Genomic DNA, 15830 nt, shown 5'->3' with positions numbered 1-15830 from the left:
TTTCCCATGGAAAACCAAGGCTTGGAGATGTGGCCCAAGGTCATGCCCCTATAAGGGATGAGGTTCAGTGCAAAGACAGTCTTGCTTCAGAGCCCATGTTCTTGACCTTCCAGGTCACATAGCAATACATTCATTCATTCTTTCATTTGTATACACAGTCACTGGTGCACATCAGGCCCTGGGCCAGATTCGACTACTCCGTGATTCTTTGGTGAGTCCCTGAGCCCAAGAAATGTGTGTCTATCGGAGCCTGGAGAGAAGGAGCCCCCTGCCTGCCCAGTGCGATATGAGATGCTGGCCAGTGATGGATGCAGAACTGGGGCCCCCATCTCCCAAACCCCAGCTCTTTCCATCACCCCCTCAAACAAACAGGCTCAGCAGTCCTGGAGCCTACAGCCTGGCTCCTTGAATTAAAAGCTGCACATTCCATGGACTGAGTTCTCTGGTAGAGGCAGAAGGTGACAAGAAGATTCTGTCGTCATGAGTTTAGGGTGACAGGTTACAGCAGCATCTTGTCATGCACCTAAAAATCCTCCAACAACTGTCACTGTTCACAGGATAAAGACCAGGCCACTTGCTGTGGCAATGGGGCCTTGTCAACCTCCCCAGCTGTGCCCCGAGGAGAAATGCATGCTCACGCTACAGCAAGCCATGTGATGCTGACCCCAAACGAGGCCCGCCTCCCTGCCTATGCATTCGCTCTGCGCACTCACTGTGTCCTCTGTTCAGCCCCACGGCCTCCTTCACTCTGTGAGCTCTGGCCACCCTTAGCGTTCTTGCAATCTCCAGGAAGCCCTGCCTAACCCCAGAGCAGCCCTGTGCTCCCTGAGAAAGCTCCAGTCATCTGGGTCCTGGCTGTCTGTCTGCACATGTCTCCCATGGGCCTGGGTGCTTGGCTAGGAGCCTTCTCTGACTCTGGCCCGCTGCTGAGTGATTGGGGCTGGGGGCGTCCCAGCCACCCAGGTGAGGGGCCAAGACCTGAACATCCAAACAAACAAAATGAACTCGCAGAGGGCAACTCATTTTCCCTATCATTACCAAATTTGAAAAAAAAATTACAATGGCTATCGAAACCACATAACATGTGTTTGGCTCTATCTGGAGCTTGGGGATTATCAAGGCCCACAGTCCTCATGGCAAGCAGGGTGGTGGGGAGCAGGGCCCCCCGATATTGGTGGTCTGGGCATCATCTTATCACTGCACAAATGCAGGGTAGCCTAACAGTTTCAGGGACCACAAGTTCACCCCGAGCTGATACCACTAAATCGCTATCAAGACCTGAGGCTGCATGGGCCAGGTGTGGATACCAGCCCAGGAGGGCCAGGTGCCCCCTGAACACTGAGATCCACTGAGGAATCCAGGGGACAGCCTGGTTTGGAGTCTCCGGGGATCTAGTGAACTCTGATCTCAGACATATTGCTTCACCTTTCTCGGCCTGCCACAGGTCCCTCCTCTGAAAAATGGGGAGACAGAGCCCTGACAGACGGGCCCTCGAGAGGCTTAATACATGTAAGGAGCTTAATTCTGTTCCCGGCACTTAGTAGGCCTAGCACAGTACCTAGCACACAGTAAGTGCTCAATAAATGTGTTATTAGTATCAGGAGGGACCTAGACAAACTCATGGCGGGTCTTCTTGGTAAGGGGAGGAGAGTCTTGGAGGTGAAATCATCGGTTTCCAGACCCTAACCCGGTCACAGGGGTTTGATGAGCGACATTCCAGGGAGAGAAGCACTTTTTCAAGGTCAAGGCTGCCTGGAGCAAAGCCGTATCCATTAAGAAGAAGTGAGCTCCCCATCACCAGCGGTGCACGAACAACCGCTCGCCTGGATTTTCCGCTCCTCTGCTGGCCAAACCCAGCCCTTCCCACCTGGGTCTTGTGCAGTTTGGGGATTATCAAGGCCCACAGTCCTTGTGGCAGGCAGCGTGGTGGGGAGCAGGCCACACCCCCCCGATATTGGTGGTCTGGGCACTGTCTTATCACTGCACAAGTGCAGGGCGACCTAACGGTTTCAGAGGCCACAAGAAGATTACCCCCAGAAATGGCTCTGCTGACAGGCCCTGTGAGATGCCCATGTCACTATCCTGGCAGAAGGCCTGGTGAGGACTCAGCCCACTACCCCAGGGACTGAGTCCTCATCTCACTGACCCTGGACCATCCTCTGGGTCCCCACCCAACCCTGCCATTGGGCACTCACCCCTAGGAATGTCAAGAAGAGCACGTGGACTTCTAGGGTGGCATCGGGGATCTGAGCCACACAGCCCTCAGAAACCTGGCTCATTGTGTATGTCACCTTGGAGTCCACAGGCTGTAGGTCACAGTAGACTGTTTCTGCAAGACCTGTGGGAAATCACAGGGCGAGAGAGGGACAAGTTAAGAACCAGTTAAGAACAAGGTAGTGACAGCTGCTCCCACTTTCTGAATGCCTACTGGATGCTTGGCCCTGTTTAAGGTCTTCATTACATCCTCACAGCTACTTTACAAGGGGTGTGTGTGTGTGTGTGTGGGTGTGTGTGTGTGCGCGCATGTTTGGTCACTCCGTCGTGTCTGACTCATTGCGACCCCATGTAGCCCGCCAGGCTCCTCTGCCCATGGAATTTTCCAGGCAAGAATACTGGAGAGGGGTGTCATTTCCTCCGCCAGGGGATTTTCCCAATGCAAGGTAGATATCATAATATTCATTCCACAGATGAAGAAACTGAGCCTCAGAAATGAAAAATCTCTTACCTGAGGTCACAGCGCTAGTAGGTATAGGGTCAACAGATAAAATGCAGGACGTCCAAATTTGAATAAATAAATACGTATTTAAAGTATAAGCATATCCCAAACATTGCACGGGATTTACTTAGACTAAAAAGTTTCAATGTTTATCTGGAATTAAAATTTCACTGGGCATCCTCTATTTTTATTTGCTACATGTAGCAACGCTAACATGTGAGGCAGGGCCCACGTGTACACGCACCCAAACCTCTGGGCTGGTTCGCTCCAAAGGATCAGGAGGAAAAACTTCCCCTCATGAGCCTCAAGGAGGCTTGAGAGTCTCCTGGCCTCAGCGGAGAGAGCCCAGGTTCAGAGGGCAGGGCCGGAGTAGGCCGCAGAGCCTGCTGCCCGGAAACGCAGGTCCTGAGGGAAGGGAATGGAATTTCACCCCGGCCCAGCAGAGGAGGAAGAGGAAATGAGGCCCCTACACCTCGTCCGAAGGAATGTGCCGGGGAAGGGGGGGGCGCTCCGGAGGAGGGAAGGAGGACAGAGAAGGGGAGACTGTTTGGAAGTTTGTGTCTCCATCTTGTCGCGCTCACTTCCTGTTTTCTTGGAGATCAAAGATGGGCGCGGAGGGCCTGGCCGCACGTCCAGCCGACGCCAGCCCAGAGGATCGGGGGGAGGGAGGCTTCTTCCGAATCCCAGGCTATTGGTCTGGCTTTGGCTTAACCCGGTCTCCTTGCCCAACTTTCCACTGGTTGGCTCAGGACCCCCAGAGGTCAGAGAAGGACATAAGATGGCCACCCCCCCCCAACACACCACCCGCCAGCAACCACTTGGGAAGGATAAGTTCAGGACAAGAACATTTGGCTTAGAAGTCCTCGCCCTGGCCCTGTCCTGTGTGCCAGGGACCCCAGAGTGCCTGTGGAATAGGGCATTTGAAAGCCAAGGTCCCTGGAACCAGGCTGACCTGGGTTTGTGTCTGAGGAGGCCCAACACTTACTAGCCTATGTGTCTTTGGTGAACTACTTCACTTTGGGCTTCGGTGTCCTCATTGGTAAAAGGACACAAGAATAGAATCCACAAAACCATAGAGGTGACTGAGAGGACTCCGTGAGACAAGGCGTATGGCTGTTTGTTGCTGTTTTTACTTTTTGGCCCCACCGCACAGCCTGTAGGATCTTAGCTCCCCAGCCAGGGATCGAACCTGCACTTCCTACGGTGGAAGCACAGAGTCTTAACCCTGGACTGCAGAGGTCGTTCTTTTGATTTTAATTGTTTGATCAACTTTGGCCATTGAAGAACAGTTGGTCCCAGGTGGGCGATGAAGTGGTGGGACAGGACAGCTTGCAGGCGTGGGGCTTCAGAGAGGGAGGTCACTGGTGTTTCAGGCTCAACTAGACTCAAGGGCTGGTACCTTTTGCTGCTGTCCCCCCTACTTGGGGACCCACCGAGCCCCTCAGTGCTCCCCACCTTCCCCCTGACCCTGTCAGTGAGCACAGGCGTCCTGGCTGTTGCTTTTCCTCCTGTACAGATGGGAGACTACAGTCCAGAGATGCAGGATGTCCAGAGTCACACAGCACACACAGCTGACTGGGCCAGGCTCAGACCTACCTCTCCGCTCTCAGTCTGGGGTCTGGTCCGCAGATTAGCCCAGCGCCTTCCTCCTTCCTTCAGACTTTCCCTGCCCCCTCCCCAGACTTCCAGGAACCCCAGTTCCTCCCGGATCGCTGGGGCCGCCTGGGGCCACCTCCTCCATGCCGTCAGCGGGAGAGGCCACAGGCCTGGCCATTATGTAATGATCAGATAACGGGCCAGGCTGGGAGATCAGATAAGAGGTCCATTTATTTTGGGGCCTTTTCGAGTCCTGGCCGCCCCCACCCCGCAGACGAGAATGGGGAGACAGGAGGGAGTGTGACGCCCGGGGCCTGTCTCCTGGAGCCGGAGGCGGGCCCAGACAAAGCTGAAAACAATCCCCTGGCACCAAGGGAAACTCCTGGGACCTGGGTTGGAGGAGGCGCCGCTGGGGGCCTGGGTGACCGGGTGAGTGAGAGACCCAGCACTGGGGAGCCACCTCTCCAGCCCTGTCTGCTCCCTCTCCTGCCCCACCCACAAGCACAGAGCCACCTCGGGGGCTTTCCAAATGGCCACCCCCAGCACCTAGGGAGGCCGAGAGGATAACAGTCAAGCAAAACCAGCCCTGGAGCCAGAGGGTATGAGCAAAATCCCAGCTCTGCCTCTTGGACAGCTGGTCACCGTGAACAAGAGCCTAACTTCTCTGAGCCTCAGCTTCCCCCTTTGCAAGACAGCCGCCATCATGTTTCCTGGGCATCAGGGACTATTTAGAGGCTTTGCTTGAGTTCATTCATTTGATGCGTGCAGCAGTCCTACAAGATGGGGACTGTTATTATGACCATTTGACACATGCGGAGACCAAAGATTAGGGAGAGTCAAGAATTTGGAAAAGATCCTGATGCTGGAAAGATTGAGGGCAAACAGAAGAGGGTGACAGAGGACGAGATGGTTGGATGGCATCACCAACTCAATGAACATGAATTTGAGCAAACTCCAGGAGACAGTGAAGGACAGGGAAGCCTGGCGTGCTGCAGTCCTTGGGGTTGCAAAGAGTTGGACATGACCGAGCAGCTGAACAACCACAGCAAGAATTTGCCTGAGGGCACCCAGCTGTTAAGTGGCAGGGTTCATACTGGAGCCCAGACCATCCAGCTGTAGCACCCAGCACCTGCTGCACAGGCTGTGTTAGCTGCATGAGGTAACCCGCGTACAGATCCTGGTATGCAGTAAGTGTTCTGGACACAGAGGCTGTGGTCATTCTATGAAATCAGGGCAGGTCCTCTTTGACAGAGGTTTTTTCTGCTTTTTCTCTTCTTCAGTCACCCAGTCACCCTTTGCTCCTTTCAGGATCCAACCATGGCCTCAAAGATTTCTCTGCGTCCAGCCCAACCACTGCTCCCTGGGCCTGGCCACCAGCAAGACCTCAGCACTCCTTTCCCCAATCTGTCCTGGGCTGCTGATGTCTCTGGGTTAAGGCCACCCTCCACAACCTGGAGTGGAGTTAAAAAGTGCCAGGATCCAGGACTTCCCTGGTGGTCCAGCGGCTAAGACTCTGAAACCCCAGTGCAGGGGCCCAGGTTTGATCCCTGGTCAGGGAACTAGATCTCACCTGCTGCAATTAAGAGTTCCCATGCCACAGTTAAAGATCCCACATGTTGCAACTAAAAAAAAATTAATACATAAAGTGTAGAGATTGAGAGATGTTGAAGTTTCAGATCCTGATTCTGCTCCTTTCCAGCTTCCTTTCCATGCCTCAGTGCTATTACTTGTAAAATGGAGTGGTCATAGTTAAAATACCTTCCTTGGTGAGTTGGTGGAAACATTGGTAAATTGACACAAGCATGGTGCTAAACAGGATTCCTGCTCAGGAACTAGAAACCGCTGTCAGTTATTTATGTCCACTGGGGGGAGATGTGAACGTTTCCATCAAACATACCTTATTCCTTGCCCTTTCTGTGCCCTCTCCCTGAACACTTCTTTTCAACTCCTATTCATCCTTCAAAACCCTGTTGGGAAAATCTCATCAGAACCCATCCAGTTGTTCTCTAGGTAGGAGACCCATTAAGGTGCAGGAAAAAAACCTAATGTGTGGGGTAAGACGATTTGGCAACAGAGAGAGCCTCATTGTCTTCCCCAAGGCACTATGGTGTATGGTTAGGTCCCGGGCTCGAGCCCCTGATACTCATTTCTGAGCTATGTTACTCAGGCAAATTCCTTCACCTGCCAGTGCCCCAGTCTTCTCAGCTGTGAAATGGGGCTAATAGGAGAGCCTGCTTCATCGGGCTTTTGTGCAGGTTAAGTCTGATAGTACACATAACAGGCCTAGAGCAGTGGTCTGGCCTTCATCTCCACCTTTGTCACAGGTATTAAAGTCAGTTTGGCCCTGGATGAGAGTCCTCTTTAGCCTCCAGAGCTGATGCCCCAAAGCTGGGGCTGGAGCTAGAAGAAGGGGCTCCAGAACCAGGGTGATCAGTGTTCCAAGCCTCCCACAGCCACCCAGGCCACCCATGGTACAAGGAAAAGAAGCTGAGTTCAGTAGACAGCTTGGATCTGTCACTAGTCCTGAGCCTTGATTTCCTCATCCGTAATCTGGGTATAGAGACAAAAGGCAGCCTGACACACTGGAGACGCAGAAGAGGTGGTCCCTCCTGCTCACCCTGATTCCTCACTAGGCCCTTGAGCAAATAAATAGACCAGGCTTGTCCTCCGAGGGCCCAGCACTGACCTAGTGGTGCCCATGAGAAATTGAGATCGATTCTTTCTCTCTCTCTGGGGCTTAGTGTTACCAACTATCTGGCCAAAGTGAGAACCTCAATTAATGGTCCTGCCCTCACTGTCCCAGGGAACCCCTGTCTCCTGGTTCACACAGCTCCTGCTCCAACCTACCTTTCCTCCCGGCAAACGAGAGGCTGCCCCGAATGCACTCTAGGGATGGATATCTGTAGGCTGTGTCCTGCATCCCTAGCCCCTTCTCAGGGGTCAGGGCTGGGGAGACTCTCACACAGGTGGCCAGCAGCACAGGGGACTCCAAGTCACACCTCTACCCTGTCTTTCAGTAAGCACTTACCCACACTTAGGAAACACTCTTTGATTCCAGCCACCCAGCACGGGCCACGAACCCCAGCACCTCCACTTCTGGGACTCTATCCAAGTGAAATACTCCAAAATACAGGAAAAGATGCATGTACCAAAAACGTGCTTGGAAGTGGTATTTATAACTGGTCCCCAAGGGGAAACCACCTAAGTATTCAACAACAAAGGATTCATTAGGGAAATGATGAGATGGCACGTTTAAGGGAGAGAATATTCTAGAACCACAGTGGAATGATCATGGAGTCCACACGACAACATAGAAAACTTCTGGGACATAAAAAGGGTGCATAAGATTTCCAGATTTGATCCACTTGCATTGAAATTACCTTAAAAAGCTAGACAATAGCCAGTAAGAAAGACACCAGCATGCTAACAAGGCCCAAATTAATAGAAGGAGCTGGGAGGTCATTTCCCCCACTCTCATCTATTTTCTTTGAGGAGCGGACTCGAGTGAATATATGGTTAAATTGCTTTAAAAAAATCTATACGTATTTGCTCTTAGAAGAAATTCCAGCATGACAGGAAAGTGTGTTTTAGAAAGTGAAGATCGTCTAGAGGAGCCTGGTGCTAAAGAGCAGTGACGTTGGGGTTTTCTTCGTGCATACGGTACGTCACATATGTGCTTGGTCACGTCTGACTCTGGGACCCCACAGACTGCAGCCCGCCAGGCTCCTCTGTCCTTGGGATTTCCCAGGCAAGAGTACTGGAGTGGGTTGCCATTGCCTTCTCCAGGGGATCTTTCGACCCAGGAACCAAACCTGAGTCAGCTGTGTCTCCTGCATTGGCTGGCAGTATTTTTTACTGGCTGAGCCACTTGGGAAGCTCACAGTATGTGTTTCTGCTATTTTATAGAACTGGAGTCAGTACTGTAGGAGCATCTGACAGTGTGTCCCAGACGGATGTCCACAACAGTGTAGATCTGGGAATATCTTTTTCTTGGTAACTGCTATGTGAGATTCCAGTGCGTAGTCAGCCATGTCATGGAGTCCAGGCTGGTGGACACTGCCTGGCTTTTGTTACAGGCACCCATGGACCATACATCCTTACTGAGTCGGGCAAGTAAGCCCTTGGGGCTGACTTCTGAAGGCAAGGATGTTACACAAGTTCGGGTTTTGAAAGATTCTGCCAGGTTGTGTTCCCAGAAGGCTAGATTCATCCAGGGACCTGTTTTGGTCTTATTTTGACCGCTGGGGTGCCAGCACCTGCCAGCAGGAGCAGATTAATATGTTATCAGGAGTTTTTCCAACTGGCTCTTAAACATAGCCATAATTAAAAATTAAATTTTATAAGCTTATCATTAAATAAATCACATATTTTATGTGTAATATATTTCAAATGTATACTATTGTATCGAAAGTCATAAACCCTAATTATTTTATTCCCCTTATATTATCTGTGTTCTTAAGGTTATCTACGTCTGTCATATCTGGGTGGTGGAAATAGTAGATAAAGCTTTATTATGGCGCAGCCGCCCCAACTCCAAGTCTGCTGAGCTGATAGCTTGAAATCAGCTGGGTGGGAACATTGACACCATGGATATTAACAAACATTAACAACCCCCCACCCCCACCCACCTCTCCCAAACCACTGTTGACTATTTGCCAGCATACCACTGCCTTCCATCCTATAAAACCCGACCCTAAAGAGCTGCGAGGGTCTTTCTCTGATGACCTAGAGGAAGAGAGTGTTATCAAACTAGAAAGTGGGGGAGGCTGGAGAAAGGCAAGATGGCTGGGGGCCTATTGTGGAGTTCAGGTACAGCTTCTGTCAGAACTGTGTGGAACTCAGCAGGTCAGAGCCTCCACTTCCCCTCCTGTAAAATGGGGTGATAGAGGCAGCCGTCTTGGAAGATAACTGGGAGCTTATGGAGAGTGGCTGCCATATCACTGCCTGATCAGGAGCAAGTGCTCAAAGGAGCCACAGGCCTGGGGCGAAACCCTGCTGGTTCACTTAATGTCTGAGACTCGGTTTCCTGTATTGTCAGTGAAGCAGTGGGAAGAGCTTAGAGACCCAGGACTAGAGACCTTAACATGCCTTGGCTGGAGTTAGGGGCTTCCCTGATGGCTCAGTGATAAAGAACCTGCCTGCAAAGCAAGAGACAGAAAGAGACTCGGGTTCGATCCCTGACTGGGGAAGATCCCCTGGAGAAGGAAATGGCAATCCACCCCAGTACTCTTGCCTGGAGAAATCCCGTGGACAGAGGAGCCTAGTGGGCTATAGTCCATGTGGTCGCAAAGAGTTGGATACGACTGAGCGACTAAATAACAGTAATGACAGGGTAGGGTAGGGAGGGGGTGATCATCATTGCTTCTGTTCCCATTCTCACCCCTCCACCCCTATCCCTTAAGGAGGTCCTGGATGTGCCCGAGGTGAGGGGGTGTCCACACGGCTATCTGGGGGCTTCAAATAAATGAGGGGCAGGGCACAGAGAGGCCCAAGGAGAGTGGCATGAGGGGCCAGGGTCCCCGACTCCTTGCTAACTCTCATCTAGTCATTTCAGAAGGTCGCAGAGGCCATGACCACCTGGAGAAGCCCCCAGGCTGAACCCCTAGTCTGGGCTGAGCCCCCATTCCGCACACTTCTTGGGTGTAAGCGGAGGGAGCACCCAGTCGGAAGGATTCCAGGAGCCGCTCACAGGCCCCAGGGAAGGTGAAGGAGGAGGAACGTAATCATAAAACCACAACAAACAGAAACCAGCTTGCCACTGACTTTCCCCGAGGGGGCTTCTCTTATCATCCTCTGCTCGGCTCACCGGCCCGAAGGCAGTCCCCCAAGATCACACCACGAGGAAACACAACGTGAGATCTGAACCCAGAGCCCAGGTTCTGACTCTGAGACCGCGCACCCTCCCGTCCCACCCATGCCTCAGATGAGGAACTTAAGGCCCAGAGAGGGCAGGGGACTCGCCAAGGGCTGAACAGCACTCTAGGACCTGGGCTTCCTGGGGAGAAACTGGACGTAGCTGGAGGCCAGTTAAGGTAAATAACTCATCCCTGTTTGCCCGAGTCGTTTAGGATGGAAAGTTCATCCTGCCAAACCGGGATGTTTGGTCACCCTGTGACATCTGTCTCGGGTGGTCCAGAACCCCCCTGACCCCAGGACAGCTCCACTGGGCAGGAGTCGGGACAGAGGGAGGAGGCCGGGAACACTCGGGGCCTGGTCTGTGCCCTGGGGGCCCAGTCACCCCCTACCCGGGTCCCTGGACACCTACTTGTGGGGCCGAGGCTGCACACGACCAGCAGCAGGGCAACGGCCTGGCAGAGCACGCCGCGGTCCATGCTGTCCTTCCGGGGGTCTGCGTGCGGGGCCTTATCCGGTGTCCAGGGGCAGGGCTGCGGACGGGTGCGGGGGCCGGCGTGGGCTCTCGCGGGGACCCAAGGGCAGCAGGCAGCTGGAGCGACGGCGTCCCTGCTCCAGCCTTCTGAGGTGGCGGCTGAGGGGTCAGGAGAAGCGGGCACGGGAGCGTGGGGCCAGGCCGGGGGGTTGCTGGCCCAGCTTTAAGCGGGGAGAGGCTGCAGGGCTTTTGTGGATGGTGGTAGCGGCAGCAGCAGTCCCGGCCTGTGGATACAGATGGAGGCTGGGGTCTGACCGTCAGCTATGGGAGCTCCGGCTCATCCAGCCTGGCCCGGGGAGGCAGGAAATGCGCTTCCTTAGAGAAGGGGCCGGGCCAGGCGGCCTGCCAGGCAGAGAGAGGAAGTGCCACAGGCTTTGTCGCTGGGTGGGGGGCCCTGGGGCGGGGGTGTTTGTTGGGGGGGAGGCAGTGGGGTGGGAGGACCCAGGCTCCAGGTTCGTCTCCCCACATACCCCACCCTCCCATCCCACCCTCTCCAACGGCTGGCTGGTGGGGTACATCTGGCAGCCCCAGGGGGGCAGATGAAAAGAACCATCCTAACAGCCCACCAAGGGGCACCATCAGGGGCCAGGCCTGGCCAAGGCCTGGAACTTCACGGGGAATTCAGCTCTGTGAACTCGCTGTCCCCGTTTTGTAGATGAGGGCACAGAGGCTTGATGAGGTGCGATCACTGACCCAAGAAGATGGTGGAGCTGGAGTTTGAACAGGTCTCCTCGGGCACCAACACTGGTTTCCCTAAGTGCGACACTGGGCTGGCGTTCCCTTGTTTTGTAAGCAGGGAGCCTGAGGCCCAGGATAGGGGAGCAATGCTCCAAAATTGGCACAGCGCGGCAGCTGGGGCTGAGATCTCAGGGCCCAGAGAGCGCAGAGGACAAGCCCACTGCCACACAGTCGCCCTGGAAATAAAGCAGGTACAACAATGCTTTCCTCGCCAGGCGGTTGCGAGATTTCCGTAGGTCCAGGTGCCATAGCACAGAGCTCTGGGCCCGGCACTCAGAAAGGGCTTGCCCATCACGCTCCCTGAGCCTGGGAGACAGTCCCAGAACTGTCCCTTGCTCATTTGCAAACAGTTAGCACCAACTACATGTCCGCCTTGGTGCTAGTCACGGGTAGCACTTTAGGATCAGCCCCAGGAGGTTCAGAGGAGGAAGCCGCTGCCTGGAGGAGGGAGCATTTAGGTCTGGCCTGTGGAGTCTGGGCGAGTTGCGGTGAGGGGGTGGAGAAAGGGGTGCGGAGGGCGAGTCAGGCTGGGCACCAGCCTGAGCAAAGACACAGAGGCAAGAAGTGGCCTGACAGCCGCAGGTCAGGCAGGGGTGTGGCGGGGAAAAGAGACCTAGAGAGGCAGACTCTGGCCTTGCTCTGGGAGAGGGGGCAGTTTTTACTTGAATTTAGCCGCACCGGCTCTCAGCTGCAGTATGCCAAACTCCAGTCTTTGTTACAGCAAGGATCTTCAAGTTACAGCTTGAGAGACTTTTAGTTGCAGCATGTGGGAATCTAGTTCTCTGGCCAGGGATCGAACCCGGGACTCCTGCATCGAGAGCACAGTCTTAACCGCTGGACCACTAGGGAAGTCCCAGGGAGTGGGGGGCCTTCAGGACTGTATCCTGAAGGCCTCGGGAGTCACAGAGGGTTCTGGAGAGGGGGTGCTGGCAGAGTGGGCTTGGAGAGGACGAATTTCCGTCCCACAGTGGGGACAGAGCCAGGGGCTTTCCCCTTTACACTTGTCCTGGTCACAGATGGAGAAACCGAGGCCCAAGGAAGAAGGAGAAGGTGGGAGCCCTGGCTGCCTCCGGATAAACCGGGGGCGAGTGGAACGTGTTTGTGTCTGTAGGAGCTGACCCCCAGGGCAGGAAGGGCGGGTGTGGCTCCTTGGGTGGAGGTGGGGAAAGGTTTGCTCGCCCAGCCCTGCGGCTGCGCGTTCCATGCCCGGCCAGGCTCGGGTCTTGGGTCACTGGAGACCCATCCCAGTCCAGAAAGGCCAGGAAGGCTGTGACAGAGCAGAGGGAGACCCCCGAGAGTGACTGTTCCTCGGCCTTTTCCTGCAGCCTCGGGGATGGGGAGGTGGGCATCACCAGGCACAGGGTGGCTCCAGTGGGGGAAGGTTGGGTGCCTGTGAAGTTCCCCAGGCACCCTCCCAACCAGAGTCCATGCCCCAGGGACAGTTAGTTACTCCAGTCCCCCCGGAGCTGAACTCTCCCTCTCTCAGGCCCCACCCTAGGCCTTCCTCTGTCAGCTCTGGATCCCCTCAGTCACTCCAGAGACACAGGAGGAACCTGAGGCTCCCTGAGGTTTGAGTGACCCCAGTTGGAGACCCCAGGGCTGCCTGGCTCCAAGCTCTGCTCCTTCCCATCTGCTCCCATCTGAACTTGGAGAGGACAGATGGCCCTAGGTGAGGGGGATTGTTATCCAGAATGGGTGTTGGGGCATCTGAGGCCATAACGGGGACCCCACAGGAGGCTCCTCTCAAACCTCCCTCCCGGGAACTTTCCTGGTGGCCCAGCGGCTAAGACTCCAAGTTCCCGATGCAGAGGGCCTGGGTTCTATCCATGGTCAGGATCCTACGTGCTGCAACTAAGACCCCATGCAGTGAAATAAATAAATATTTTTTTTAAAAAAATAGAAAACACTGCCCTCCCATCCACCCTCATGCTGCTAATCCATCCCCTCTCACACGGTAAGCAAGACCCACTGGGTTTCTCTAGAAAGTGGGAGAGGCCTAGATGGACCCAGGCCATGCTTGTTTGTGACTTCCAGGGAGAGAAAAACCTAAGGAGGGCCTAGAGTCCTGAGCCCAGGGGCCCGGTGGAGGGAGGAAGATGGGGCACCCAGGGCTGGAGAAGGGACTCACCCCAAAGCTCCCATGGCACCCTGACGCCGCCACCCCTCAGCCAGCCTCATGCTGTGTGAGTCTGCTCGACTAGCAGCCCCTCGAGGGCAGGGACTTAGATGTCTCTGCTCCACTGCTTCCCCAGCACAGAGCCCAGGAGGACCTTCTGGTCCTTAAGACTCACTGATTAAAAGCATGAAGTTCTGCAGAAGGTAAGGCAGGAGCGGAGCCGGGGACGCATAGGGCAACTGAGACACAGAGAGTTAGGCCTTTGCTCCTGTCCCCAGGGGCAGAGGCCAGTCCCCGGGCCGGGTTGCCTGTCCCCAAGGAGTCTCACAGTCACTGTGACACCGTCCTGCAGGTGGGGAGCAGCCTTGGGTTAGTGGTCTCCTTTTTGCCCCCCAGATGCACGCCCCATTCCAGGGGACACATGTACCTCCTCCAGCCCCCCCGCCAGCCCCAAGCCAGCCCTGCACAGCTCAGAGAGGAAGGAGCCAGAACCTGCAGGGTCACTGCAGATTGGTGGCCTGTCTGCTCCGGAGGCCACAGCCCTGACCTGGCCCTCTCCACCCAGCCCTTCAGGCTGTGGGTAGTCAGGTCATGGCTACTGCCAGCCCCGGGCTTCGGCACTGTCCCTCGTGACTCTCCTACACCCTGCCCACACCTGTGTCAACAGACCCTTCGCTCCGCTCTCCTCCAATTGTCCCACTGGAGCGTGCCGTCTGCTTCCTGCTGGGGCCCCGACTGATACAGACGTTTTTCAGGTGCCGCCTAGCCACACGCCAAAGAGACAGGCGGCCAATGGCCAGGCGTCTGGGCCAGGCCCCCGCCACGGGCAGGTGCCCCTTCCTCTCCCCCGCTGGCCGGGAAGACCGGGGCTGCAGGAGCGGATGGAGCACGTCTACCCTGGCCGCAGGCCACCAGAGGAATTTCAGGCGGCCCCCAGGGACTCCCCCACCAGGCGGCGGGCTGTCTCCAGCACCGGCCTGGAGCCAGGAACTATTGAAAACAGTAGGACCAGACCGACACAGGCAAGGGAGAGTGTGGGTGCGGGGAAAGACAGCTCTGGCCTGGGAGTCAGGGTGTCCAGGCTTCAGGCAAGACCTCCACGTCTTGTGATAACTGAGGAGAATCTACGTATAACTAGGCGACTCTGCTTGGTGCTCCTGTTGACCTAAATGGGGAGGAAATTCAAAAAAGAGGGGCTATATGTAGATGCATAGCTGACTCACTCTGCTGTACGGTGGAAACTAACACAACACTGTAAAGCGACTGTTCTCCAATGAGAATTAATTTTAAAAAATGTTCTGTGTCTCAGTTTTTACCTCTGTGCAGTGGGAGGGCAGTCTGCTGGCCAGGAGGAACCTAAAGCCCAGGAGAACAATCGGAATCACCCCACCACCATTCACACACTTGCCCTGTGCCAAGTGCCACCTCCTGGCCACTTTAACGGGCTGAGACTGTCGCACCCCCATTTTACAGTGGAGGAAACTGAGGCTCAAGTGCACAGGACAACAGGGCTGAGGAGGAGGGGCAGAGGCTAATTCTAATCTGGGCCTGTCCTTCCTCCTTTGACTTCCAGAACATTCCATCCTGGTTTTCCTCCCACCTCCCTGGTTGCCTTATCTGCCTTTTCTCTGGTACCTCCCCATCCTTCCTTACTTGGACCCTTCTTCCCTTCTCTGTTTATTCTCACCCTCAAGTCCGATTTTCTCAGATCTTTGTGACCATGATGTCATGTCCCAGCACAAACCGAGGGACTCAGACTCCAATAATTAAAACAAACATTTTGTGAACCTATATATATATATATATATATATACCCTTAGGATGGGCATTCATCCTGTTCCATTTTCTTTCAAATACTGATCACTAGACACCCTATTGATTTCATTGCCCACTGTGGGTCTGGGGCATAGAATATAATGCCCTAGATGCTCGCTACTCAAAGTGTCGTCTTAGCGTCTCCTGGGAGCTTCTCTCAGGCCCTACCCCAGACCTGCTGAATCAGAAGCTGCGTTTAATCAATATCCTCAGGACATTCACGTGTACATTACAGTTTGGGAAGGACTGTTCTGGGTGCCCTCATCCAGATAGCTTTAAAGACCATTCATACATTGGCAGCTCCCAGCTTTGTGTCTCCAGCCGGAACTCTTCCCTCAGGCTCCAGGCCCCTGATAAGCACCTCAGACTTCAAAACTGGGCTCTATTCATCCTCTGCCAACTGTTCCTGCCTCGTCTCCCCATCTCAGACCACGACAGCTCCCTCCTCTCGTTGCTCAAGA

The 15830-nt window shown here is 54.6% G+C and overlaps 1 protein-coding gene across 1 annotated transcript in view; it reads right to left on the bottom strand.

The window, feature by feature from the left end:
- ENG (endoglin) overlaps positions 1-11010 on the bottom strand; it is a 30506-nt gene extending 19496 nt beyond the window's left edge. Inside the window, exons 1-2 of the mRNA XM_004005617.5 lie at positions 10578-11010; positions 2196-2338 (exon numbers count right to left, since the gene is read on the bottom strand). Coding sequence (XP_004005666.1) covers positions 2196-2338; positions 10578-10644 — 210 coding nt within the window. The 5' untranslated portion in view covers positions 10645-11010. The remainder of the gene's footprint in view (positions 1-2195; positions 2339-10577) is intronic.
- Positions 11011-15830: the final 4820 nt, after the last annotated feature.

Source organism: Ovis aries, chromosome 3 (genome assembly GCF_016772045.2).
Source record: "Ovis aries strain OAR_USU_Benz2616 breed Rambouillet chromosome 3, ARS-UI_Ramb_v3.0, whole genome shotgun sequence".
In the NCBI taxonomy this organism is placed as follows: Eukaryota; Metazoa; Chordata; class Mammalia; order Artiodactyla; family Bovidae; genus Ovis; species Ovis aries.
Note: the sequence above shows the minus strand (reverse complement) of the source record. Positions and strands in the feature narration are given on the sequence as shown.